The 25,487-nt window shown below is 45.9% G+C and overlaps 1 protein-coding gene across 3 annotated transcripts in view; it reads left to right on the forward strand.

Moving 5' to 3' along the window:
- Positions 1-25,487, forward strand: part of Armc9 (armadillo repeat containing 9) — a 126,464-nt gene that overhangs the window by 9,010 nt on the left and 91,967 nt on the right. For all 3 annotated transcript variants that reach the window (XM_021162963.2, XM_021162970.2, XM_021162986.2), the window contains exons 6-10: positions 5,127-5,219; positions 7,068-7,092; positions 8,484-8,641; positions 11,759-11,857; positions 23,361-23,395. In XM_021162963.2, coding sequence (XP_021018622.1) covers positions 5,127-5,219; positions 7,068-7,092; positions 8,484-8,641; positions 11,759-11,857; positions 23,361-23,395 — 410 coding nt within the window. The remainder of the gene's footprint in view (positions 1-5,126; positions 5,220-7,067; positions 7,093-8,483; positions 8,642-11,758; positions 11,858-23,360; positions 23,396-25,487) is intronic.

Raw genomic sequence — 25,487 nt, forward strand, 5'->3', positions numbered from 1 at the left:
ACTCACTTTGTAGACCAGGCTGGCCTCGAACTCAGAAATCCGCCTGCCTCTGCCTCCCGAGTGCTGGGATTAAAGGCGTGCGCCACCACGCCCGGCTGTGGTTGTATTTCTTGCTTATATATATATAAACCTGTAAGGGACATAGCAAGACATAGAAGCAGGCTAGTTAGACATTAGTAGTGGCTTGCAGAAGGAGATTGAGTTGTAGTTTCAGAATGGAAATAATGATGTATAATCTGTAGGACCTGAACCACATGTTGACATAATCCTCAGTAAGATGCACACACTTATGCACATTTGTACACACCCATGCACACATGTCAAATTGGGTTTTTCAAATATCATAAATAAAATTGACTTCGGGAAAGGTAAAGTTCTGTGGGTTTTAATGTGTGCATAGTTATAACCCCTGTCTCCACCATTAGGGAACGGAATTGTGGCAGTAGTCATTCCTGAGAGCTGCCTCGTGTCCTCCCTTTGCATTTTCCTCTTCCCCCACCTCTGTGCCAAGCAAACACATTTTACTTCAAATCAGTGTTCAGGTAGTTTGTTTTAACAGACTTTCCTTGTGCTGTAATTTGGTACATAATTGTTGTCATAAACACTAAGGCCTGCTAACTGACATTTTTTTAAAGATTTATTTATTTATTATATGTAAGTACACTGTAGCTGTCTTTAGACACCCCAGAAGAGGGCACCAGGTCTCATTACAGGTGGTTGTGAGCCACCATGTGGTTACTAGGGATTTGAACTCATGACCTTTGGATGATGCTTTTAACTGCTGAACCATCCCTCCAGCCCCTAACTGACTTTTTAAGATACATAGCAGTCATACTGCTTATACTTTATAAGAGTTGAAGATCTGATCCACTTATGTTTAAACCTAGCTAACGTGCATCTCTCTTACTTGCTGCTATTTTGGAGTAGCTTGCCTGTCTGTTGCAAGGTGATTTTTCTTTTCTTCTGGATTTGAGGTTGTATAATTTCATTTTAGTGTGTCCAGCATCAAATACCTGATTTACTTTGGGTTTATTGAGCTTCCTTGATTTGCTGCCTGTGTCTTGGAACAATTCTGGAAAATTCTGTTTATATTTTTTCGTGTCTTGCCTCTCTTCCGTTTTCTTTATTGTGTTCTCTGGACAACTGATCAGTTGGCCATGACTCTTTCCATTATGTCCTCCATGCCTTTATTTTTCCATTTTAAAAATTATGGTAAAGACACATGGGATAAAGTTCACTAATTTGGCCTTGAGCGAGGTTTTCTGTCCTCTGTCTGTATGAGGGTAGCCATACATTTCCTTGGTTTAGCCTCTGAGTATAAAACCTTAGATGCTTGCCTGGCTTGCTGTCCCGATTGAACAGTGGATTTTTCATCCGACTCTTTACTGAGGGTGGAGCCCTCTGGGTCGAGGGTTTTCCACTCTCAGGATTCTTACTCTTGTCATTTGTGGACTCTGCGGTTCCTTTCTTGTCACTCAGAGATTTTAAATGGCCCTCATTTTATCAGCGTGCTTTGTTTTTGTTTTCAGTTATTTTCATTTTTTTGTTTGTGTTTTGTTTGTTTGTTTTTTACATTATTTGTGTTACAGTATCAACTGGAAAGGAAATTTCTTTGTTGTTTTTATCCCCTTGAGACAAAGTCTATGTAGCCCTGGCTCCTGGATGTCCTGGAACTTGCTATATAGCACAGGCTGATCTTGAACTTATAGAGAGCCACCTGCTGCTTCTTCCTCCTTCTCCTCCTCTTTGTCATCTTTCTCCTCCTCCTCCTCCTCCTTCTTCTCTTCTTCCTCTTGCTCCTTCTTGTCCTCTTCCTCCTCCTCCTCTTCCTTTTTCTTCTTCTTGACAGGCTCTTACTGTGTCATGTCACCCTGGCTAACTTGGAACTCATCATGTAGAGTAGACTGGCCTTGAGCTCACAGAGAGCTCTGCCTTCCCAGTACTATGATTAAACTGTACATCATGGACTGGAGAGATGGCTTAGTGGTTAGGAGCCCATATTGTTCTTGCACAGGACCTGAGTTCAAGTCCCAGCATTCACATCAGACAGCTCACAATCACCTGGAACTCCAGCTTTAGGGAGCTAACATATCTTTCACTTCCTTGGGCACATACATAAATTTACATAAATAACAAAAAGAATGTAAAAAATGTGCATTACCAGTCCAGCTAGTCAGTTATTTAATTTTTAAAGATTTATTTATTTATTATATGTAAGTACACTGTAGCTGTCTTCAGACACTCCAGAAGAGGGCGCCAGATCTCGTTGCGGATGGTTGTGAGCCACCATGTGGTTGCTGGGACTTGAACTCCGGACCTTCAGAAGAGCAGTCGGGTGCTCTTACCCACTGAGCCATCTCACCAGCCCCCCAGTTTCTTTGTAATGATCATAATGTGTCTTCTGTAAACTCAGTTTGTCCGTGAACATCTTTTTGTAGAAATACTTAGGATGCTTATAATTACTTCAGAGAACATTCCTGAGTGCCTATTCATGCAGGAGACTAAGTTAAGTAAGCTTAGCTGGTAAAGATTTAGGGAGATAGAAGGCTAGCCTGGTGGTACAGACTGTAAACCCAGCTACTAGGGAGAATGAGGTGGGAAGTTTAAGGCCAACCTGGGCAATTTAATGAAATCCTATTATCTCAAAAATAAAGGAAGCCGGGAATGTAACTCAGTGGTGAGCCCTTGCTTAGCATGCAGAGCACCATAGGTTCAGTCACTGGGAGACTGGTCTGGGAGAATTGAAGTTTACAGGCTCTGCAAGGAAAACAGAGGAAGGTCATGGAGGTGAGCCCTGGCCCAGACCGCACATCCATAGTAATCCAGCAGTGTATCGTTCCAATGGTGATTTTGAAGGGTCAGAGCATTTAGTGCTCGGGAGACAGTCAAGCAGCCACAAGTTGACTTTAAAGTCTGTGTTCTGCACAGGAAGAGACGGATGAGTGGCTTTTCCCGGCTGTTCGTCAGAGCTGGCCCACTTCTCCTGGCTCCCCACACGTGTCTTCCAGACGTGTGGGATCAAGTGCTCATCAGAATCAGAAAGTCATCTTCTCAAAGCTGAAAACAGTAGAAACAAGAAGAGCAGTTAAGGGGAAATAGGGACTTCACGCCTGGAGAGTGTGTATTCCTGCCTGCCATGTTGGTTCCAGAACATTGTCAGAAGTAGCTGAGTGGAAAGTGCCTGTCTGTGGGCTATAGGAAATAGTAACTGACACCAGAACGGTTTCACTGGCTTACGGGTCCCAAGTACTTCTTTTGGTTTTGTGAGAGAGGGTCTCATGTAGCCCAGGCTGGCCTTGAACTTAACATACAGCTGAGATAACTTTGAATCCTCTTGCTTCTACCTAGTGAGTGCTGGGATTACAGGCATGCACCACCATGCCCAGTTTTATGCACTACTGAGAGTCACATCTCACATGTGTTGTATGCTAGATAAGTACTCTGAAGTCCTCTGCCACCTGAACCACGTTCTCAGCCCTTGTTTTGATCGTTTTTAAGAGATCTTGATTGGGGACTGGAGAAATGGCTCAGTTGTTAAGAACATTTGTTGTTTTACAGAGAATGTTTCAATTCCTAGCACCCAAATGCTGATTTACAACCATCCCTAACTCCAGTTTCAGGGCATCCGGTGCCCTCTTCTGACCTCCACAGCTACCAGGCCAGCACATGGTGCATATACATACACATACAGGCAAAAAATTCACACATCAAAAAAATTGGATAGCTGGGCGGTGGTGGTGCACGCCTTTAATCCCAGCACTTGGGAGGCAGAGGCAGGCAGATTTCTGAGTTCAAGGACAACCAAGGCTATACAGAGAAACCCTGTCTCAAAAAAAAAAAAAAATTGGATAAACCTAATTTAAAATAAATTTAAGTGGGAGTTATTTTTATTTGAAGAATAGAAATAAAATGATCTCAATAAAGTTCGTTATCAGCCTGAGTGCTCCTTTCAAGCCAGACATGGTGGTGCCTGCCTGTTTTCCCAGCACTCACGAGAATCAGAAGTTAATAAAAATGAAAAAAAGTGGGGGGTGGGGGTGAGGCTGGAGAGATGGCTCAGCAGTTAAGAGCACTGACTGCTCTTCCAGAGGTCCTGAGTTCAATTCCCAGCAACCACATGGTGGCTCACAACCATCTGTAATGGGTTCCAGTGCCCTCTTCTGGTGAGTCTGAAGACAGCTACAGTGTACTCATCATATATATATATATATATATAAATAAGTAAAAATTTAAAAAAAAGTCAGAAGTTCAAGGCCAGCCTGAGTAACATAGCAAAACCTCAGCACATATGAAAGTTAAAAAAAAAAAAATATATATATATATATATATATATATACACATACACACACACTTACATAATTTATTTATTTATTTATTTCTAGAAAATCTTTTTCTTTTTATTTATGTACACTGAGGCTGTCTTCAGACACACCAGGAGAGGGCATCAGATTCCATTACAGATGGTTGTGAGCCACCATGTGGTTGCAGGGAATTGAACTCAGGACCTCTGGAAGAACAGTTAGTGCTCTAAACCACTAAGCCATCTCTCCAGCCCCAATAATTATGTATTGCCATACTTTCTTTTTCACAATTTATATAAATTTTCTTTCTTAGTAGATGTTATTTAAGATAAGTAATTTATTTTCAAGGGTAGATTGAACTAAAATTGTGTCACAGTGCTTGCTGTGACATGAGGTCACAGCCTGTACCATGTCTTTCTTCTTGTCTAAATGAGGCCTAGAAGGGCTCCCTTTCTTTGGGGGTTGTCTAGCAACTTAAGGAATAATTGTCTACATCACGTCTGCCATGGTATGCGTGCCCAGAGTGCACTGAAATAATTTTGATATTCAGCCTAATATGGCTTCCTATCATACTTGTGTTTAAATCCATGAAATATTCCAGTCATATGCAAGCTATTTGACCTGCTGTGGATCCTTGGATCATTTATAGATGAATCAGTCACACATTGGAAAACCTGTTTTCCATCGTCTCCCAACCCTGGCAGGACACTGCATCTGTAACTGACAGGCTTATTTAACCTACGGCTACAGCTTTGGTGGTACCGTGGCTATTTAGTAAGCCGACATCTTCTTCACTTGTTTAATTTTATTTATTTTTTTCTCCAGGATTCTTGGACTCCAGAATTAAAGCTGAAGCTGGAAAAGTTTTTAGCTTTAATTTTTAAAGCCAATAACACACCAAAGCTTTTAACCATCTATGTATCCTTTTGAAGTGAGTGGGACCCCTGGGTGTTACAGCAGGGGCACTGACTGGCCTTGAGTGCTTTGCATTGTCAAGCTGTCAAATGAAGCATCCATGGAGGCTTTGCCATGACTGGAAAGGCCTTATGTGTGTGTGCATGTGTGCTATGTGTGTGTCTTAGTACAGATGTCTGCAGAGGCCAAAAGAAAGTGTCAGATACCCTGGAGTTGGAGTTTCAGGAGGTTGTTTAACCACTGAGCCATCTTTCCAGCCCTATCGTTTTTTGGTGTCACCAGCCTAGAAACTGTGTCTAGGCAGAGAAAACAGAAAAAAAAAAACAATCTGTCCTGTTGAAAAGATCTTCTTGGGGACGGGCATGGTGGTGCATGCCTTTAATCCCAGCACTTGGGAGGCAGAGGCAGGCAGATTTCTGAGTTCCAGGACAGCCTGGTCTACAAAGTGAGTTCCAGGACAGCCAGGGCTACAGAGAAACCCTGTCTCAAAAAAACCAAAAAAAAACCAAAAAAAAAAAAAAAAAGATCTTGGAAGAATTTTTCCTTTTCAGAAGGCTACTGAATAATCTGGAAGCCCTGAGGTCACAATGTTTGGACTTGTCATTCAGTTCCAGACTTCTTTTTTTTTTAAGATTTCTTTATTTTATTTATATGAGTACACTGCAGCTGTCTTCAGACACACCAGAGAGTGTATCAGATTCTATTACAAATGGTTGTGAGCCACTAACTATGTGGTTGCTGGGAATTGAACTCAGAACCCTTAGAAGAGCAGTCAGTGCTCTTAACCGCTGAGCCATCGCTCCAGCCCTCCAGACTTCTTCTTAAGCTTCTATGTTGTATCATTTACATACTATAATGTTTGCCTTTCATAAGTGTCAAACTCATTGAGTTTTAGAAATTGGACATTGTTATAATCTACTTCCACTGGGGACACTTGACAGTACAGAGGAACAGTGTCACAGCTATAAATGGGGACCATTCGAAGAATTGCAGTTACCCACCCATAGGAGACTGATTAGCCACCAGTTATTAGTCCAAAAGGCCATGTGTCTTTTCCTAGTGGACAGTCATCTACTCAAAGCTATTTCATGCTAGGCTAGAGGATCTGCACAAGGCCTGGGTTTGATTTCCCCAGCCCTGGAAGAAAATAAACAGAAAGGAAAGGAGAGAAAAAAGAGAACAAAGGTGACTTGTGCTGGTTGTGTAATTATGAATGTACAGAAAGTCACTGAGACATCACTCTATTTTATTTATTTATTTATTTTGGTTTTTCGAGACAGGGTTTCTCTGTATAGCCCTGGCTGTCCTGGAACTCACTTTGTAGACCAGGCTGGCCTCGAACTCAGAAATCTGCCTACCTCTGCCACCCGAGTGCTGGGATTAAAGACGTGTGCCACCATGCCCGGCGAGACATCACTTTAAATAGGCCCTGCACAGACTGTCCACATGGAGCTGTTAGCAGAGAAGGAAGAAATACGTGAGCAGGACAGACACATGGATGAAGGATCGGAAGCCAGGCAGCCCAGCTCCGGGTGCAGCCTGAGCCACCACCGGCCTCCCCAAGTCTGTGCCCTTGGGCTGAAGCTTTAGGACTGCAGTGACCACCTTAGAGCTATGAGCTCAGCATATTAGGAAGTTGGGGCAGACAGGCCAGTGTGGAGTCTGGGAGGTCTGTAGCACAAGGTTCTCACGGAGGTCACTGCTGGAGCAAGTGCTGGCCGGAACTGAGCAGCATGAGAAACTGCTCTCTGCTTCCCTGTCTTGAGCAGCCTCTTCCATCCGCCTCACAGCAGGAGACACCCTCCGAGCTCTGTGCCCCAGGCCATTTTCCTGAGCTGACTCCTTACCCAGAAGGAGAGTGGACCTAATAGCAAAGGTGAGCTGCCTTGACTACAGCTTTCATGAGATCAGCTTTTCCAGCTCAGCTTCTAAGCTGTGGGAGTGGAGATGGAGAGAGTTTGTGGTCTTGGAGAGATGAGGGCTTTCATAGTCTAAATATTCAGAGTGTCTTGTGACCCTGCTCGGTGTAGTTCCATGAGCCCACTCCTTAAGGATGGCTGGTGTGTCAGCATGTCCAGTATATGAGATAACAAAGAGATAGAAAAACAGAGAAACGGGGAACAGCCAAGTCACAGCCCAGAGACAAGGACCTGCCTTGGTTCAGTACAAGCACACAACCAGCATGGGGCAGGGGAATTATTTAATAGCGCAGCTTCCATTTTTATAACATTGAACATAATTCCAGCTTTGAGTGTTTACATAAAATAGCATTTTTTCCATGGGCAATAATTTTCACCTGAGCATTTTGTCTTTCAGTAAGGTAAGAACTGGTTGACACAGCCTCAGAGGCCTCAGTGGCCATGCCTTGCCGTGCTTGGTCTTGCCTTAGATGCTCTGTTTGGAAATGCCTTCAGTTGTTGGGAGATGTATTCTACCATGTGTTTTCTTTCATTGGTGGTATAGTTCCAAGTTGCTCTGGGGGTACTGGCTAGTTCATATTGATGCTCCTCTTATGGGGCTTCAGACCCCTTCAGCTCCCTGGGTACTTTCTCTGGCTCCTTCATTGGGGGCCTTGCTGCACCAGTATCTGATACCCAAACATAATTGGCACCCTGTTTTTTTCCTTTGAGGCAGTCTCACTTTGTAAACCAAGATGGACCTAAACTTAGAGATCTACTTGCCTCTGCCTCCCAAGTGCTGAGATTAAAAGCATTTGGCACCAGCATGCCTGGTAACAGATGACATCCTTAATCCTGATTGAGCATATGGAACTTGCCCTGCCACTTCTGAAAATACACTATCAACCCACAGTTCTATTGCTGCCGCTGTGTGCGTGGGTCACATTCATGTATCGATGGGCATCTAGGCGGGCTCCTTTTTTTATTTTGTTTTTGCTTGTTTTTGACTGAATGGAATAGTAGTAAACATGGATAAGCAGGTGTTTCTGTGGTGGGCCAGAGGCCTGGAGGTGTAGCTCACGAGTGGTATAGCTTAGTCATAGAGAGTTTTCAGGGAATCTCTATCCCATTTCCTATAATGGCTGCTCGAGTTCCCAGTCCACTAGCAGTGAATAAGGGTTCTTCTTCCCTTATCCTGGCCAGCGTTTGCTGTCAGACTCCTTTCTTCTGATGGTCACCACTTCTGTGGTGCTGGGACAGATTGTGGCCAAGGGCTGGGCAGCCTGGGACAAGAGCACGGTTATTTGGCTTCTGAGTTTGCTGCCGCTGCAGTCCTTGCGTTTGGCTTCAATGCCGACTCTCTTCCTAGAACTGCTGCAGCAGCTTCACCAGCAGCTGGTGGAGGCTGAGCGCCGGGCCATGACCTACCTGAAGCGGTACAATAAGATCCAAGCTGACTACCACAACCTCATCGGTGTCACAGCTGAGCTGGTGGACTCTCTGGAGGCCACAGTCAGTGGCAAGATGGTAAGGAACACACCCTTTGTGTAGAATTGTGTTCAGAGGAAGTGCATGGAGCCTGGACCACATTGCTGTGGGGCTCTCACCCTGTATTTCACAAGGCTGGTGTGCAGCATCCATGCTAACACTTGCAATGTTTTACCTGTCTTCCAAACACATGCTCTACCTTGCTGTCAGTTTCTGCCTTTGTTTTTATTGTTCTTTTGTTTGTTTGGTTGGTTGGTTTTTTAATGTTTTTTTTTTTTCTTTTAAAACTTTATATATGGGGGGCTAGAGAGATGATGGCTCAGTGGATAAGAACACTGACTGCTTTTACAGAGGTCCTGAGTTCAATTTCCAGCAACCACATGGTGGCCCACAACCATCTCTAATGGGCTCCAATGCCCTCTTCTGGTGTGTCTGAAGACAGAGTATACTCACATATATTAAATAAATAAATAAATAAATAAATAAATAAATAATTTTTTTTTATATGGGCCCTTCATAGTAGTGGTACATACCGTTTGTTTGTTTGTTTTTGTTTTTGTTTTTTCAAGACAGGGTTTCTCTGTGTAGCCTTGGCTGTCCTGGAACTCACTCTGTAGACTAGGCTGGCCTAGAACTCAAAAATCCGCCTGCCTCTGCCTCCCAAGTGCTGGATTTAAAGGCGTGCACCACTACGCCCGGCCGGTACATACCTTTAGTCCCATCACAGAAACACATAAAAATACATAAATCTAAAAAAAAAAAAAAGGCCAAAACATGAAAGATGCATTCTTTTTTATTTTCATTTAGATTGTACGTGTATATGTGTTTTGCACATGTGTGTTTATTCACCATTTCATGCCTGGTGCCCAAGGAGGAAGAACAGGGGCCTCAAATCCCATGGGGTTGGAGTCCAGGCACTTGTGAGCTCTCTGATGTGGGTGCTGGGATCTGAACTCAGATCCTCTGGGACAGAGAAGCAAGTGCTCTTAACCACCGAGCCACTTCTGCAGCCCACAGCTCGCCTAGAAATGTGAGCTTATGACAGAAAGTTGAAAGAAGGCAGAGGAAGACATAGTGCCTTCACCATGGTCTCACCCCTCCTTCAAGATTTATTTCATGTATGTGAGTACACTATCGCTGTCTTCAGACACACCAGAAGACGGCATCAGATCTCATTACAGATGGTTGTGAGCCACCATGTGGTTGCTGGAATTTAAACTCAGGACCTCTGAAAGAGCAGTCAGTGCTCTTAACTGCTGAGCCAACTCTCTGCCCCTTCATCCCCTTTTTTGATATTGATGCTAACATGTTCTCGTGTGTGATTGAGGTATATTTGTGTGCATACATGCAGTGTAGACTCCTGCACCCAGTGTTCCTGTGTATCACAGTGTGTTGATGGTCTTTGCCCACAACCATACCTCACTTCCTTTAGCACATTTGTAAAGAAAAGGCATTCGTGGATCCCACCTATCTCATGCTGCAAATGCTTGCTCAGGGTCCCGCCGTGAGGATGACCCATTCACAGATCTCCAGTGATGGAGCTGGAGACCTTTGCCTGCTGTGACAGTGCTGCAGTGAGGACTCTTACATAATCTGTATCGCTCCGAGTGCAGAAAAGATCCTGAACATGGATTGCTAAGTCACTGTTTTGACTTATGTTGTCAAATTACTCTCCTAAAAATTATCAGGATACCTGTTTCTTAACACTCAGCAACACCATCCATGGTTGAACTTTGTATGTAGGTGGATAGGGTTTAATTTCAGGCCTTGGGAGGCAGAAGCAGAAGGATTGTGAGTTCAAAGCCAGTCTGAGCCTTCATGGCAGGAAGTCAGCATCATGTCATGCACTTGACAGCTTATTGATCATGTCTGCATCCACTCCGCCAGCGATTCATCAGTATTGGGCCCGTTTGAGGCCTTATCCCTCCTTAGTGTAGGCTAGGCAGCTGGGCATCTTTCATCTCATAGACGGCTCAGGAATGGAAATGCAGGGGTAGGGCTACTGAGCTCCTCATGTCAGGAATCAAAAGCTGGATCCCTGATCTTCAGATTTGAGAGTGTCACTCTTGCCACGACATAAGGCTGCCCACTTACTCTATGCCCTGCATCTACAGAGAAGCTCGAGAAACCATTTAGCTTCCATGGCAATTGAACTGCACTGAGTGAAAGGCACAGATGGGGTAGCCTGTGATCATACCTGTAGTCACTTTTAAGCATGGTTTATTAATTTTTTTATGGGCTGTGCATCGGTTGTTTGCCTGCTTGTATTTAACAAGAGAGGGTTGGCTCGCCTGTGACTGGATTACAGACATTTGTGAGCTGTCCATGTGGGTGCTGGGAATTTAACTCTGTCCTGTGGAAGAGCAGTCAGAGCTCTTAACTGCTGGGCCACATCTCTTCAAACAAGTCAGTTATTTTTATTCTCCTAGGTCAGTCAGTGTGTGAACTCTACCCCAGAGCTCTGAGGGTTTGGTGGTTACTTTTCATTATTAACTTGACCTACTTTACAACCCTTTGGGAAGAGTGTCTCCGGGAGGGGTCGTCTGCATCAGGCTGGCCAACAGGCGCGTCTGAAAGAAGGGTGTTTTGAGTTAAGGTAGTTGATTGAGAAGACCCAGCCCACTGTGGGCAGCACCATTCCCCGGATCTGGATTTTGAACTGTGTAAAGTGCAGAGATTGAGCTAAGTAGTAAGCATGCAATTTGCATTCCCTCTGCCCTTGACTGGATGTGACTTGCTGCTTCAAGTTTCTATTAACCTTGACTTCCCCTCAGTGACAGGCTGTAGTGAGAGCTAAAGTAACCCTTTCTCCCTGGTTTTTCGAGACAGGGTATAGCCCTGGCTGTCCTGGAACTCACTTTGTAGACCAGGCTGGCCTCGAACTCAGAAATCCNCCTGCCTCTGCCTCCCGAGTGCTGGGATTAAAGGCGTGCGCCACCACGCCCGGCTCCTACATTGCATTTTATAAGGTATTTTTTGTCACAGTAGCAGAAACTAGGACAAAGGGGACGATGCACTCTTTAGCATGGCCATCCATCCCATCAGTCTGTCTCCAGGAGATGCTGAGGTAGCTGCGGGCCTGCTACAGGAGCCGTAGATAGCAGAGGCCCTGTGGGCAGGCTGCATGGCTTTCACCTGATGCCCTCGTCCTTGCAGATCACCCCCGAGTACCTGCAGAGTGTCTGTGTCCGCCTCTTCAGTAACCAGATGCGGCAGAGCCTGGCACACAGCGTGGACTTCACGAGGCCTGGGACGGTGAGGTGCCATGAGAGACGGGGTATCCTGGGTTTGTCCCCCAAGACTTACAAGTGAAGTTATTAGAGAGAATGAAAGCCTGTGAGAAAGTGACATTCAGGAGCTAGAAGCTCCCAGAAGGAAAACAAAGCTATTTTTGAGGAGGTTGCAGCTGAGGTTAGCCCTTTGGGTGAGAAAGGAGAGGTGCTCTTTCATCTACCATGGCAGCTGCTCCTGTGCACTGAGGCCTGAGAGTCAGGAGGTACAAATCAAAACCTTGCTGTCTTTAAAAGAACTCTCGTGGTCTAGGGGGAGCACTCAGTACAGCGCTTGGTGTGCAGGCACCAGGACCTGAGTTTGCTCCCTAAGGCCTGGAATGTGTGACACCCCAGCGCGGGGAAGACACAAAGGCAGGTCCCTGAGGCTTGCCACCCAGACAGGCTAGCTTACTGTGAGCTGCAGGACAGGGAGAGAGGCCTTCTCTCCACAAAAGGTAGACAGTGCCTGAGGGTTAACAACCAGCTTTGTTCTCCAGCCTCTGCATGTACATGTCACATACATGACTATACTTACACATGCTTACACACATACAAGAGAGTTTGGGGTGAGAGATTGGGCTTAAGACAAGACTTTCCTTTTTAACTTTTTATGCAAATTAAAGGTTTAAAGAAAAATCACAAACATAGCAAGGAACATTGGCGTCTTCTTAACCAGCATGTATTTATTCTGTGATTCTGTGTGTGTGTGTGTGTGTGTGTGTGTGTGTGTATCTCCCCACCCCCATGTGTCTCCATACACAAACACAATAGGGTTTATAAAACATTTGTACATATTTGTCAGGCTGGTGTATATTTATTTTTGCTTTCCTGTTTTGTTGAGACAAGATCTCATGTAGATCAGACTGGCATTGAACTTCCTTAAACTCTGATGCTTCTACCGGCCAAGTGCTAGGATTACAGACATGGATACCACACCTGACTACAAAGTGTAGTTCTTTTCCTTTTCTTTTAGAGGTTTATTTTATTATTTTTAGTTCTGTGTAGCATGTCTGCATGTGGTTGTGTGCATATGAATGCATACAGGCCAGAGGTTTTGGATCTCCAGAGTTCTTGAGTTCTGGGAACAGAACTTGGGTCCTCTGGAAAAGCAGCAAGTACCCTTAACTGTTTGCCTTCGTCAGCCTCTCTCTCTCCTGTGATCCCAGCGTTAAAGAGGCTGAAGTAGGAAGGAGCAGGAAGTTAAAGCTTAGCTTGGACTCCACAGGGAACAGGAGACTGGCATGGGCTGAAAAGGGAGACCATATCTCCAAACCAAAGAGAGAGACAAGGTGAAGATTACTATTCTCTTACTAATCACATAATTATCAGCTCCAGTATGTCATCTTATCTAATTTGTCCACTCCACTTGTCAGCGGAACCTCTCCTGCTCGTCATAACCACTAACATAGGTCAGTGTTGTGTGCGTTGTCTGGACTCTGTAGCTCCTTTGCTCTGGACCGTTTCCCTGGTCTTTTCTTTGGCTCTCATTGTATTGGCACTCGGGGAAACTGTAGTCCTTTAGAAAAGCAGGCTACTCCCCTGACCTGTTTGCTGTTGCCTTGGGGGTGGGCTCAGGTTTGTATCCTGGGCTAAGTGTTTCCTGGGGAGTGACATGCTTTTCCTAGGACAGCACATCTAAGAGTACACAGTGTGGACTCAGGGATTCATAACCCTGGAAGGCTACCAGTGTCTCTAAGGACACCCTCAAATTTCAGGAGCCCACCTGCATCCTGGAGCTCAGACCTGCCTGAGCTTGGTCAGAAGCTGGGTGGGTGAGGTCCACTCTGGACAGAGTCCCTGACGATCCTCATAACTGGTGGATCAGTGCAACTTTGAAGTAGGATTCACACACATTAGAATCCTCATAAATAGGTTACCTGTAGTATTTTTTAAAATTTACACCATCCCTCATAATCAAGTAGGTTTAAAGCAGGTTATTGAAAGGCAAAGAAACATAAAATATAATAAAAACAAGACAAATAAAAGCCAGGGCAAGCCGGGCGTGGTGGCGCACACCTTTATTCCCAGCACTCGGGAGGCAGAGGCAGGCGGATTTCTGAGTTCGAGGCCAGCCTGGTCTACAAAGTGAGTGCCAGGACAGCCAGGGCTACACAGAGAAACCCTGTCTCGAAAAACCAAAACAAACAAACAAACAAACAAACAAAAACCAAAAAAAGCCAGGGCAAAGAACGGTCTGATAGAGCCTGTCATTGTCACTGTACCTCTGAACTGCTGACCCCAGGTTGTCCATAGCTTCCCAGCAGCCCATGGCAAAGAAGAGACTGTAGCTGCATGGCCTGTCATGCTGCTACAGCCAGAGGGCACAGTTAGGAAATTTTATTAGGTGATAATCTATGCATCTGAAACACTGTGACGTGTGCTGTCTGCACAGGCCAGAAAGCACAGTCAGAGATCAGCTCCTGAGACATCCCCCGCCCCCATTCTTGAAGGAGACTTTGTAGTACTTTTAATTTCTCTGTATGCCCTTTAAAATTAAAATAAGCCAGGCAGTGGTGGCGCACGCCTTTAATCCCAGCACTTGGGAGGCAGAGGCAGGCCGATTTCTGAGTTCGAGGCCAGCCTGGTCTACAGAGTGGACCAGAACAGCCAGGGCTATACAGAGAAACCCTGTCTCAGAAAACCAAAAAATAAAAAAAATAAAATAAAATAAAAAATGAGTTTTTCTAAGTATTTATACTTTATAATTTAAAAGCAAGTTAAATTTGTTTTTTACATAGCCCTGACTGTCCTGAAACTCATTAGGTGGCCTCAAGAGATCCACCTGCCTCTGTTTCCCAAGTGCTGGGATTAAAAGCATGTGCTACCACACCCAGCTAAAAGTTAATACCTATTAAAAGATCTATTCATTGTTTTAAAAAAGATTATTATATGTAAGTACATTGTAGCTGTCATCTGACACACCAGAAGAGGGCGTCAAATCTCATTATGGGTGGTTGTGAGCCACCATGTGGTTGCTGGGATTTGAACTCAGGACCTTCAGAAGAGCAGGCAGTACTCTTAGCTGCTGAGCCATCTCGCCGGCCTGATTTATTTATTTATTATGTATACAACGTTCTGCCTGCATGTAGGCCTGCAGGCCAGAAGAGACACCAGATCTCATTATGGATGGTTATGAGCCACCATGTGGTTGCTGGGATTTGAACTCAGGACCTTCAGAAGAGCAGGCAGTACTCTTAGCTGCTGAGCCATCTCGCCGGCCTGATTTATTTATTTATTATGTATACAACGTTCTGCCTGCATGTAGGCCTGCAGGCCAGAAGAGACACCAGATCTCATTATGGATGGTTATGAGCCACCATGTGGTTGCTGGAAATTGAACTCAGGAGTTCTGGAAGAGGAGCCTTAACCTCTGAGCCATCTCTCCAGCCCCCAAATTTTAATATTTGTTTAATTAATTGTATGTATATGGTCATTTTCCCTGCATGTATTTTTGTGTACCTTGTGGATGCAGTACCCACAGAGACTAGAATAGGGTGCCAAGTTCCTAGGACTGGAGTTATAGACATTTTTAAGCCACTATGTGGTTGCTGATTAAATCCAGGTCTTCTGGAAGAGCGGCTGGTACTCTTAACTGGTGAGCCAGGCCTCAGATTCATCCGACGGACGGACGGATGGAAGGATAGATGGATGGATGGATGGATGGATGGATGGATGGATAGATAGATAGATAGATAGATAGATAGATAGATAGATAGATAGATAGATAGATAGATAGAAGGCTGGATGATAATCTAGCCACTGCTGCCAGCAGTTATCTGAATATTGAAGCATAGGGCTGTTTGCTTTCTGTTCTGTTCCCTGGAACAAGGATGTGGTCCCAGGTGGCAGATCAGTTATACTGTGCGTTTACTCAGGCACTGAAGAGCTGCTCCCCAGAGCTACTGGCCATGCTGGCTGCTCTGCACTCAGAGAAAAGCAGAGAATGGCTCTGTAGTCTGCCTTAGGACGTGGCCACAGGAGAGTTAGCATGTAGAAATCTTAGGAGCTGTCTGGGTTTAAAGATGTAAGCGTTAGCGATCTAGGTTTTAGGAATACACCTTCCTGTGAAGCCTGCACGATGAGGGGCTTCAAGCCAGGCCGTTGACCACCCACCTGAAGCCCACTCTGTTTGTAAAATTCACTGCACTGGTTTCCAGTCTGGATTGCTTCACACACACCTTTCTGGATTAGAATACAAGACAGAAGAACTGCTCAGAGGGTTTGCAGAGATCACCATCAACACTGGCAAAGCTCTCGTTGGAGAGCATGGGCTTCATTTGTGGAGAATGTCATCAGGAGTCATCATTTCTGGACAGCCTGCTAAGCCTGTATTGCTGCCTTTACCAGAGAACTACCACACGGGGGCAGCATAAACAACCAAGAGCTGGCTTTACTACAGAGCAGCCACATGGGGGCAGCATAGACAACCAAGAGCTGGCCTTACCACAGAGCAGCCACATGGGGGCAGCATAGATGAGCAGAAGTAACCTTTCTCTAGCAGGCTCTGTAGTTGACAGGAATGGGTGGGCAGGTGGAACACAGCAAGGTGTGCCCTGTCACATAAACTCAGTGAGTCATCCCTCTACTCAGAAAAGAGAAGCGCCATACTGGCAGAAGGCCTCACAGACTCCAGGAGAGGAGAGAGACTTTCCTGCCTGCCCTTGTCTGCTCATGCCCAGGCCACTGTGTCCAAAATGCTACCTTGTCAGAGCTGGCAGGTGGATGCAGTTGTTCCCAGGACTGGTGCTGGTGAGATTCTTGGTTTTGAGGTAGAGGATTCTCCTTGATGTTCTGTGACACTGAATCACGTGTGTCCTCTTGTCCTCATGTGGCTGGCCGAACTCTAGTTTCCCTCATCTTTGCCTTAAAGGGCCAGAACTGGGATAGGTAGGAATCAGAGTGTGTTATCGGCTGCCTAGTGAGAAGTCAGGGTTCTCCCCTGGGCACAGGAGAAAAGATGGTTTTCTAAGATTCTAGAAGAACATCCATGCCACATAATGGCCTTTTCATAGTAGCCAACAGTAGCCCCTGAGTACTGTGGTAATGGCATGGCACTATAGACAGTCTCACTCTGTAGACCAGGCTGGTCTGGAACTCAAAGATCTCCCTGCCGTTCCTCCCAAGTGCCCCCAAGGGATTAAAGGCTTGTGCCACCATGCCTGGCCTTCAATCTTTGTACAAAGACAAAAATGTGTAATTGCATCTTATAGACTGTATCCCTGTTGTCTTAAAAATATTTATTATTATCTTAATAATTATGCTTATGTGTGTGTGAATACAGTACCAAACATCATTGCTGGGGATTGAACTCAGATCTTCTTCCAGAGCAGAAAGTGCTCCTAAGCTCGGAGCTATCTCTCCACTCTCTGGGTCCCCATCGATACAGAATGCATGCCTAGTGCTCAGGTTACACAAGTCACCACCATGCAGTTAGAGGGAACCTGGTGCCAACTCATCCCTGAACGACCTGCTGAAGAGTCACTTTATCAATACAGATTAGGGCTATATGAACATTTGGCTTGGAAATCGCAATATAACAGTAAATTTGGCAGAACACAAACCTCTTCTTTCAACTCAGCTGCCTCCCATAGCTTCCCATCTGCCTGGGTTAAACACACATCCTCTAAACCTTTAAAAATGTGTACACTTAAGCTGCTCTACAGCTCACTCTTTAGCTTATTAGGACTTTTGTGGATGTTTTTATTGTTTTGAGACAGGATCCCAAGCTAGCCTCACACTTATCCTGTTTCAGCCGCTCCCCGTGCTGGGGTTCCATGCATGTACCCCCCTTGTCAAGCCTAACTACGCTTTTAAGGGCATTCTGTTCTTGTTAGTAAGTTTTTAGTTCATGTGCTGTGTAGAAGTAGTGGTGGTATTCAGTTTTTTGAAACAGAGTCTCTCTACATAGCCATGGCTATCATGGGACTCACTGTATAGACCAGGCTAGCCTTGAACTCACAAAGTTCTGCCTCCTGAGCACTGGGATTAAAGGTGTCCGGCACTTTGTAAAGTTTGAGGACAGTATCGTACATCCAGCCATTCCTCTCTGGGTGGAGAGGACTGGGTAGCCTGTGGCTGTGAAATTGCACGGCTCATCCTTTCTTTCTCTGCCATTTTACTCCAGATGATGAGTATACATGAGGCCAGGTGAGGGACAGTCCTTCCAAAGCTCTGCCTGGATAGGACTGTGTAAGAGGGTGACCGACTGGGTCAGAGATCCCTGGCCAATCCTCCAGTTGAAACTCGAGCCGTATTTCAAGTGAGTCTCAAGGCCCAGTAGTGACTCTCCAGGACTTAGGAGTCCATGAGACATTTTCATTTAAGTGCATCCTTACTTGGACAAACAGCACAACTGGGAACTAACCCTCTGTTTTCCCCATGTCTCCAGGTAAGGACGTGTTGGAAATGAGAGTTACTCTGTGATAGACCTCGAGGGGAAGCCACATCTGTGCTCTCCTTTGTTTTAGTCAAGTGTTGCAAAGGCTATAATGGTTGTCCCCCTTTTTCAGGGTGGTCTATTCAGTTGTTGAGGAATGGAGCCAGGCATGGCTCCTCTCCCTGTTTTGTGGCCCTTACTCTGGCAGAGCCTCAGCAACTGTAGTCATCTGCACTCCTGTGACTTCTCTAGGTCTTCACAGGATACCTGCAGTTGTCCACATGGCCATTCCACTTCAGGCTCAGTGTGGTGAGTCACCTGCTGAGATTCTGTCCCCTTGGTGCTGCCTCGCACACAGATGAATGTCCTGTACTCCCAACCACAAATCCATGGCAGTTCACACCGTTAGCCTTCAGTCAGTTGGTAGAACCTTTCCCTAGCTCCAGACACAGACTTCCTGACTCTTTCCACAGATCCCAGCAGGAACATTTGTGTGCCCACTATCCACTCTGCCCCGTTGCCTGTTGTGAAGAAAGATTCCTGGGAGTCAGCCAGAGCTTGGTCCTCCCTGTCACCCAGATGCAGTGGTCATCAGGAGCTGGCTGAGGGCTCTCTGCTGTGCTAGTTGCTGTGCGTTGCTGAGACTGTCTCTAGTTCTCTCCTGGCTGTGAGCCAGGGTCTCTCGGTGTCATGCTGGTCGCTCAGCTTTCTGGGTGTGTCTGTTGTTTATGTCTTTGTATCCTAGGAAGGATTCAGGTGTCTTAGAGGTAGCAGGTCCCATTTTACCTTTGCTCCACGACTGTCCTTACTTCAGGGTAAAGGGGTTCACTTTCTGTACATGCCCTCTCCTGGTTACAGAGTCACCCAGGGCTGTTCCCTCGGGTGCAGGTTGAGGCCTTGAATGTCCCACAGTGATTTGAACCTCTCTGGAAGTTTTCTTGGGAGGGTTCCATAGGTGCACTTTAGCACTGTGGAGGCCTGGCAAAAATGAGCCTGGCCTGAGGGGTTTGTCCGCCCCCTTATCCTCTGGGTGCCAGCCACTGAAGGTGTCGAGCCCCCAGCCTTTTTCTGCTCACACCTGGGCCAAGCACTTGTTCCCTCCGCCCTTTTTTGTGCTCACATTTTTCAAAAACAAATTGTTTGCAGACTAAACTTAGCCCAGAACAAGCAAACTCTGATATAGGAAGCGCACGGCCTAGTGAGATTCCTGGAGGGCCACGCTCCCTCCTGAGCTGCCCCTAGGAACACTCCTTGATGATCTTCAGGTCTCGATCACCAGCTGTCCCAGGCCTTGGAGCTGGCCTCAGGCAGCATCTGAGGGAAGCCTGAGCTCCAGGCCTTCCTGTGGCTGAAGAGCAGGAAAGGTGTGAAAGGTGTGGCATTGTCACCTTGACTTGTCAACAGAGCACCTTTGTCAGCCTAAGAATATCCCAGAGCTTTCACTGACCTGATCCAGTAGTTGACACCTCAGTTCATGGCTTAATCTACTGTGCCCTCCATCTGTCCCACCCAGCGTTCCCTCAGGGCATCCTCAGGTAAACTCAATGGCTGTGCACCTTTTATCTGTCTCAGCTGAACCCAGTTCTTTCTGGGCCTTGCTCTTTCAGTGTTAAGAAAGTATCCTGAAGAAAAAAAAAAGACTCTACTGTTCACTTCAGTGAAGGATGCTTTCTGGCCATGAAAGATTGTGTGCTCTCCCGTTTTCTCCCACTGGGCTGTTACTGGCCGCCTGTTGGGCTCTGCATGCACTCCACGTACTACAGTGCCCATGGCTGTGGATCACTGACTCAAATCAAGCAGCAGGAGCCGTGGTCATAACTGGCTCGAGAGCCTGCGGTGGACACCTTAGAGTGAAGCCTTGGGTTTAATCAGCAGCATCACACACACCAGGGGACATGGCTCATACCTACAGTCCAGCATTCAGGAGAACCAGAAACTCAAGGTCATGCTAGGTTCAGTAGTGACTTTGAAGCCAGCCTGGGCTACACAAGGACCCATATGTCAGAGTGGAGGCTGTCACACTGCAACGAGAGCTCCACTCAAGCAGCCCCCAGCACAGGGAGGAGCTTGGCACAGACAATCAGGGCAGGATACTGACCTGTTCTGCCTTCACTGGGGTCCCCACCCACAGTGACGCTCTCACTAGGCTCACAGGGGGGCACCACCTGTGTCCCATGGGTGGAAAGTGAAGTCTTGAGTCATTCAGCTAATGTCAGAAGACACTTGACTGCTCTGTGTTGGACTGGTTGGTGGTCGGCAAGCGGTAAGATGATTAGCAGGCCGGTGTGGCTGTGACCCTGGATGGGGCTGGGGCTCAGCTGGTGGAGTACATTCTTGTAACCTTGGTGCAATCCCCAGAACCACGTAAAACCAGGCATGGACACCTGCAGTCCCAGGACTCTAGCAGGTGAGGCAGGAAGATCATAAGTTTGAAGGCATACTTGTTTACATGTCAACTTGGGGTCCATCCTGGACTACATGAGACTCCTTTGCAGAAACAAAACAAAAGCAACCCAGAAAAATCACATAAGTCCTTGTATAGATGAGTTGCAACAACCGACAGTCTCTCAGACATCACCAGATGTTCTCTGGAAGCAGACTCACTCCCAGGTAGGAACTATTAGGGCAGCAGTTCTCAATGTGTGGATCATACATCAGACATTCTCCAACATCAGGTATTTATGGTTCACAGCAGTAGCAAAATTGCAGATATGAAGTTGTAATGAAATGATTTTATGGTTGGGGTTCAGGACACCCCAACACCAAGTTATCAGCACAAAGATTTATTTGCCCCAGAGGACAAAGGGCAGGGAATAAGACAAAGATAGGAGATAGAGGTTAAGGGAGAAGGGGAAAGGAACAAGGGAGTAGGGGGAGTGATATTTGTCCGAGATGGGGACAAAGGACTGCCTCTGGATAGTGAGGGGACAGATATGGCCCACAGCTTAATAAAGGTACAAGGGGAAACCCTGTGTTAGGATGAGGTGTTTAATTTTAATTAGGTATGAGCCAAGGGCAGGTTCTAACTCCTGGACTTCAGTACTTCTTTGATAGCTAAACCTTGGTAGTCAGCCTCAGAAGGAGGAGGCCTGAGGGAAGAGTGAATTTTATTGGGGGAATTAGGAATGAGTTGATATTACTGATTTTTTTTGCATTTAATGTGTATAGTAACATTGTAACAGCTCCTTGTTCTCACTTGACCCCAGTTGGCTTACTGCCTTCCCGCCCTGCTGTCCTTATTTATTTAATTTTATTTTATTTAATTTTATTTATTTTTGGTTTTTCGAGACAGGGTTTCTCTGTATAGCCCTGGCTGTCCTGGAACTCACTTTGTAGACCAGGCTGACCTGGAACTCAGAAATTCACCTGCCTCTGCCTCCTGAGTGCTGGGATTAAAGGTGTGCGCCACCACACCCGGCTTCCTGCTGTCTTTAATGTGTGGGGTGAGTTGTTAGGTGAGTTTTCTCTAGATGGCATCTCAAACCTGTTTCCAAACAGCTCAGTTAGTTATTAATAATAATAAGTCATTTATTTAGTCAAAACCCCAAAGGATTAAAACTGCTAACAGTATAGCTGCGTAGTAGACTGCTGACCTAGCGCTTGCAAGGACCTGGGTTCAGATCCCAGCACTGCAAAAACTATTATAGTCAGTCATGAGGCATTTAGAAGTGAGATGTGGGGCTGGAGAGATGGCTCAGTGGTTAGGAGCACCGACTGCTCTTCCGAAGGTCCTGAGTTCAAATCCCAGCAACCACATGGTGGCTCACAACCATCCATAATGAGATCTGATGCCCTCTTCTGGTGCATCTGAAGACAGCTACAGAGCTACAGTGTACTTAGATATAATAATAAATAAATCTTTAAAAAAAAAGTGAGATGTGGCGGGGCTATGGGGGTGCATGTCTTTGATCCAAGCTCTCAGGAGGCAGAGGCAGGTAGATCTCCAAGTTTGAGGCCAGCCTGGTCTACAGAATGACCAGGACAGCCAGGATTACATAAAGATGCCCTGTCTGAGGAGTGGGATGGGGGTGGGGAGGGACAAACAAAAAAGAAACGGAGCTCAAATCTGGGATCAGTGGGCTGTAAACTTGGCTGAGGGAAGCTGTCAGAACCAGGGTCATTGGCAAGACCACTTCCTCAGTGTCTGTGGGCTTTAGAGGAACTCGTGCAACAGTCTCATGCTGATTGGGTGTCTCTAGATGCCCAGTCTTGGGACATGAGAATGACATATTTTCAGAAACTCCCAAAGGAGAGAGTTCCTCTGTGTCCCTTACTGGCAGGAATTGGTGACACTTGATAGGCGTGTCTCCTTTCTTTCCTCTGCTTAAGTTTTCTCCCCTTGTCCTTTTAAGGTAGTTTCAAACAGCCTCAGCCATAAATAAAATGTCCACACCTAACAGATAGAAATAAACAAAACACACAAGCAAATAGAATCAGCAGGAATCCTCAATACCAGTCCAGTCCGTTCTCAGTGTCTGTCACATTTGGTGATTGTTGTCAGACGCGTGCCTCGTCTAGTTTGATTATTCCTCTGTATTCCTCCTATTTAACTCGGCAGTGCTCTCAGTGACAAAACATGAGGACATACACACACACTCCACACACACACACACACACACACACCACACAGGTCACGTGAGGCAGGGTGCCTGTCTGTAAAGGAGGTGACAAGCCGGCCTGCGCAGGGTGATGGGGTGAGGAGAAAGGGAATCGTCGTTTTTTTTCTTTAAACACCTGTGGAGTGGCATGTTTGGCTTGGCACAAAATGGCATTACCTTGTACTTAAAGAGAAATAGTTTACTAGGAAAAAAGAATGTAAAAATCCAAACCGCTTTTCTTCTTCATGGTGTCTAAAATTTGATGGCTAGGTGTGGCTAGGAGATCCCAGTGGTTTTCATCCAGTTTGACTAAGAGTCTCAATAGACCAAGGACAGCTGACTGACACAGGCCTAGTGGTGCATTCGTTCCAAGTAGTAGCTTTAAAATCATATATACCTTTGGAGGACACTGACCACATTGCAAATGGCTACTTATGTGCCGTTAGAGGGCTTGGGCTGATGCTCGGCTGTCAGCTTTTAACTCAGTCTGTTTGTTCCCCCCCCCCCCCAAGGCCTCAACCATGTTACGAGCCTCCTTGGCACCTGAGTAAGTAATCATTTTTCGGAATTTTCATTAATTGTGTTCTAAAGTTGTGTTTACTTTTATGTGCATGAGCGTTTTGCCTGTCTGTCTGCCTGTCTGTCTGTCTATACATAACCTGCATGTCTGGTGCCTGCAGAGGCCAGGAGAAGGCATTAGATCCCCTGGAACTGGTGTTACAGATGGTTGGGAGATACCATGTGGGGGCTGGGAACCAAACCCAGGTCTCCTGGAAGAGCGGCCAATGGAGCCATCTCTCCAGTTCCCTCCTTGTATCTCTATGTAAAACTGGAATTCAAAATAGGTTTACTAAACATTTCACTACATGTGAACATGAAAGGAAATACCAAGGATTATCAATTGTGCTGAACCAGAATCATCATTTAGCATCGATTCTTGTAGGGTGGCATGAAATAGCAAAAACAAACAAATAAACAAAAAACCCACAAAAAACAAGAACAAAAAACTGTTGGCTTAGTCCTGTGGTATTCTCTAGAAATGAATTCTATCTGTCATTCCACTGTCAGCAGACATTGAAGTGTTTTAAGTCCTGTATCTTCTGCTGGCCTACACTGAGATCACATCCTCAGGATAGCTTTGCCTATCCCCAGCTTCCCTGTTGAGATGAGTTAGGCTGTCACCATAGAGGTGTGTAACATGCATACCTCACCAGCTGTGTTGCAGGAGTGAGGAAGTGGAAGCCTGACCATGGTTAGTGCTCTGGCTTAAGCACTAGAGTAGGTTCTGGCTAACCTCTAAGCCAGCGAGCATACTCACCAGTCATCAGTGAGATGACTCAAGCAGAGGCAGCCACAACCTGCTTGCCCCCTTCCTGAGTCTCCCATGGTCTTGCCACTTAGTGGCAGTATTTCGTGATTCACAAGCACGCTAGCCTGGTTAAAATCCCACCTCTAGAGCCAGCTGTTGAGGTTGGACACTTCCTGTGCCACTGTACCTCTGCTTCTTTACCATGAAACAAGACGAGTGGAGTAACTACTGCAGGCTTGTGAGGAAGACGATGAGTATGCTGTGGGGACTGTATGTTACACTGATGGACAGTGGGTGTGAGCACTCAGGGTGTTGGCTAGCATTCTTAGTGACGTAAGGGCAGGGTCACCTGCAGAAAACGAGGGGTGGGTTTGTGGAGGGTGTTAAGAGGACAGGGGAGGAGGCATGAACCAATTCCTTGATCAGTGGACGAATACTGGGCCCCATGGTAATACTCCTTGGGGGGACTCATCCCCTTCCTTCTGGAGGAAGCCCCAGTTGTGGAACAGAGCCAAACGGGGCTTTGCAATTGCAGTAATCCTCTGGAGAACAAGGACTCATTTACACTTTACATTTTTAAAATTAGTACTTTTTTATTGCATGGCCCAGGCTGGCCTAGAATTTACAACTTAGTCCAGGCTAGCCTTGAACTTGTAGTAAGACTCCTGTCTCAGCCTCCAAGTTAGCTGCCATACCCAGCTTGTTATAATAAACATGAGATGTAAAAAGCTACTTAAGAATTCTCTTTTGAAATGCATTTACTTTTGTGTATGTTCCAGCTTACGCATGTATATCCATGCAGAGGCCAGAAGAGGGTATTGGGTCCTGTCAGTATTCTTTGTAATGTGGGTCAATCAAAGAAAGAGGGGTGCTGCGGAATGTAATCCAGGCTCTAAGGCAGCAGGAATGGAACCTTGGTCAGCCATGCAAAGATATTTTTATTGTTAAACAAAAGCTGTTTGGGGGGCGGGGTTGGGATGTAAAACAAGTTCCTCATCCCAGAGTCCCTAATCTAATCTGTTTTTCCTGAAGGAAAACCTCAGGCCTCTGCAACTTTAGTCCCATTGTGTAGTGTTTGCAGTGCTTAACAATACAAGACCTTCCAGGTGTGCCAGTACTGTCCCCTGACCAAGGTCATGCAAAGACTGAAAAGCTCCTTCAGAAAAACAAGTCCATAGATAACAGAAAACAATCGCTGATTTCTACAATGATTTCTTCAAGGTCGAGGCACTTCCAGAAAACTACTGTCACTGATGTCTACCCTAGTCACTGATGTCTACCCTAGTCACTGATGTCTACCCTAGTCAGTCACTGATGTCTACCCTAGTCA

The sequence above is a fragment of the Mus caroli genome, chromosome 1, assembly GCF_900094665.2.
Source record: "Mus caroli chromosome 1, CAROLI_EIJ_v1.1, whole genome shotgun sequence".
NCBI classification, from domain to species: Eukaryota; Metazoa; Chordata; class Mammalia; order Rodentia; family Muridae; genus Mus; species Mus caroli.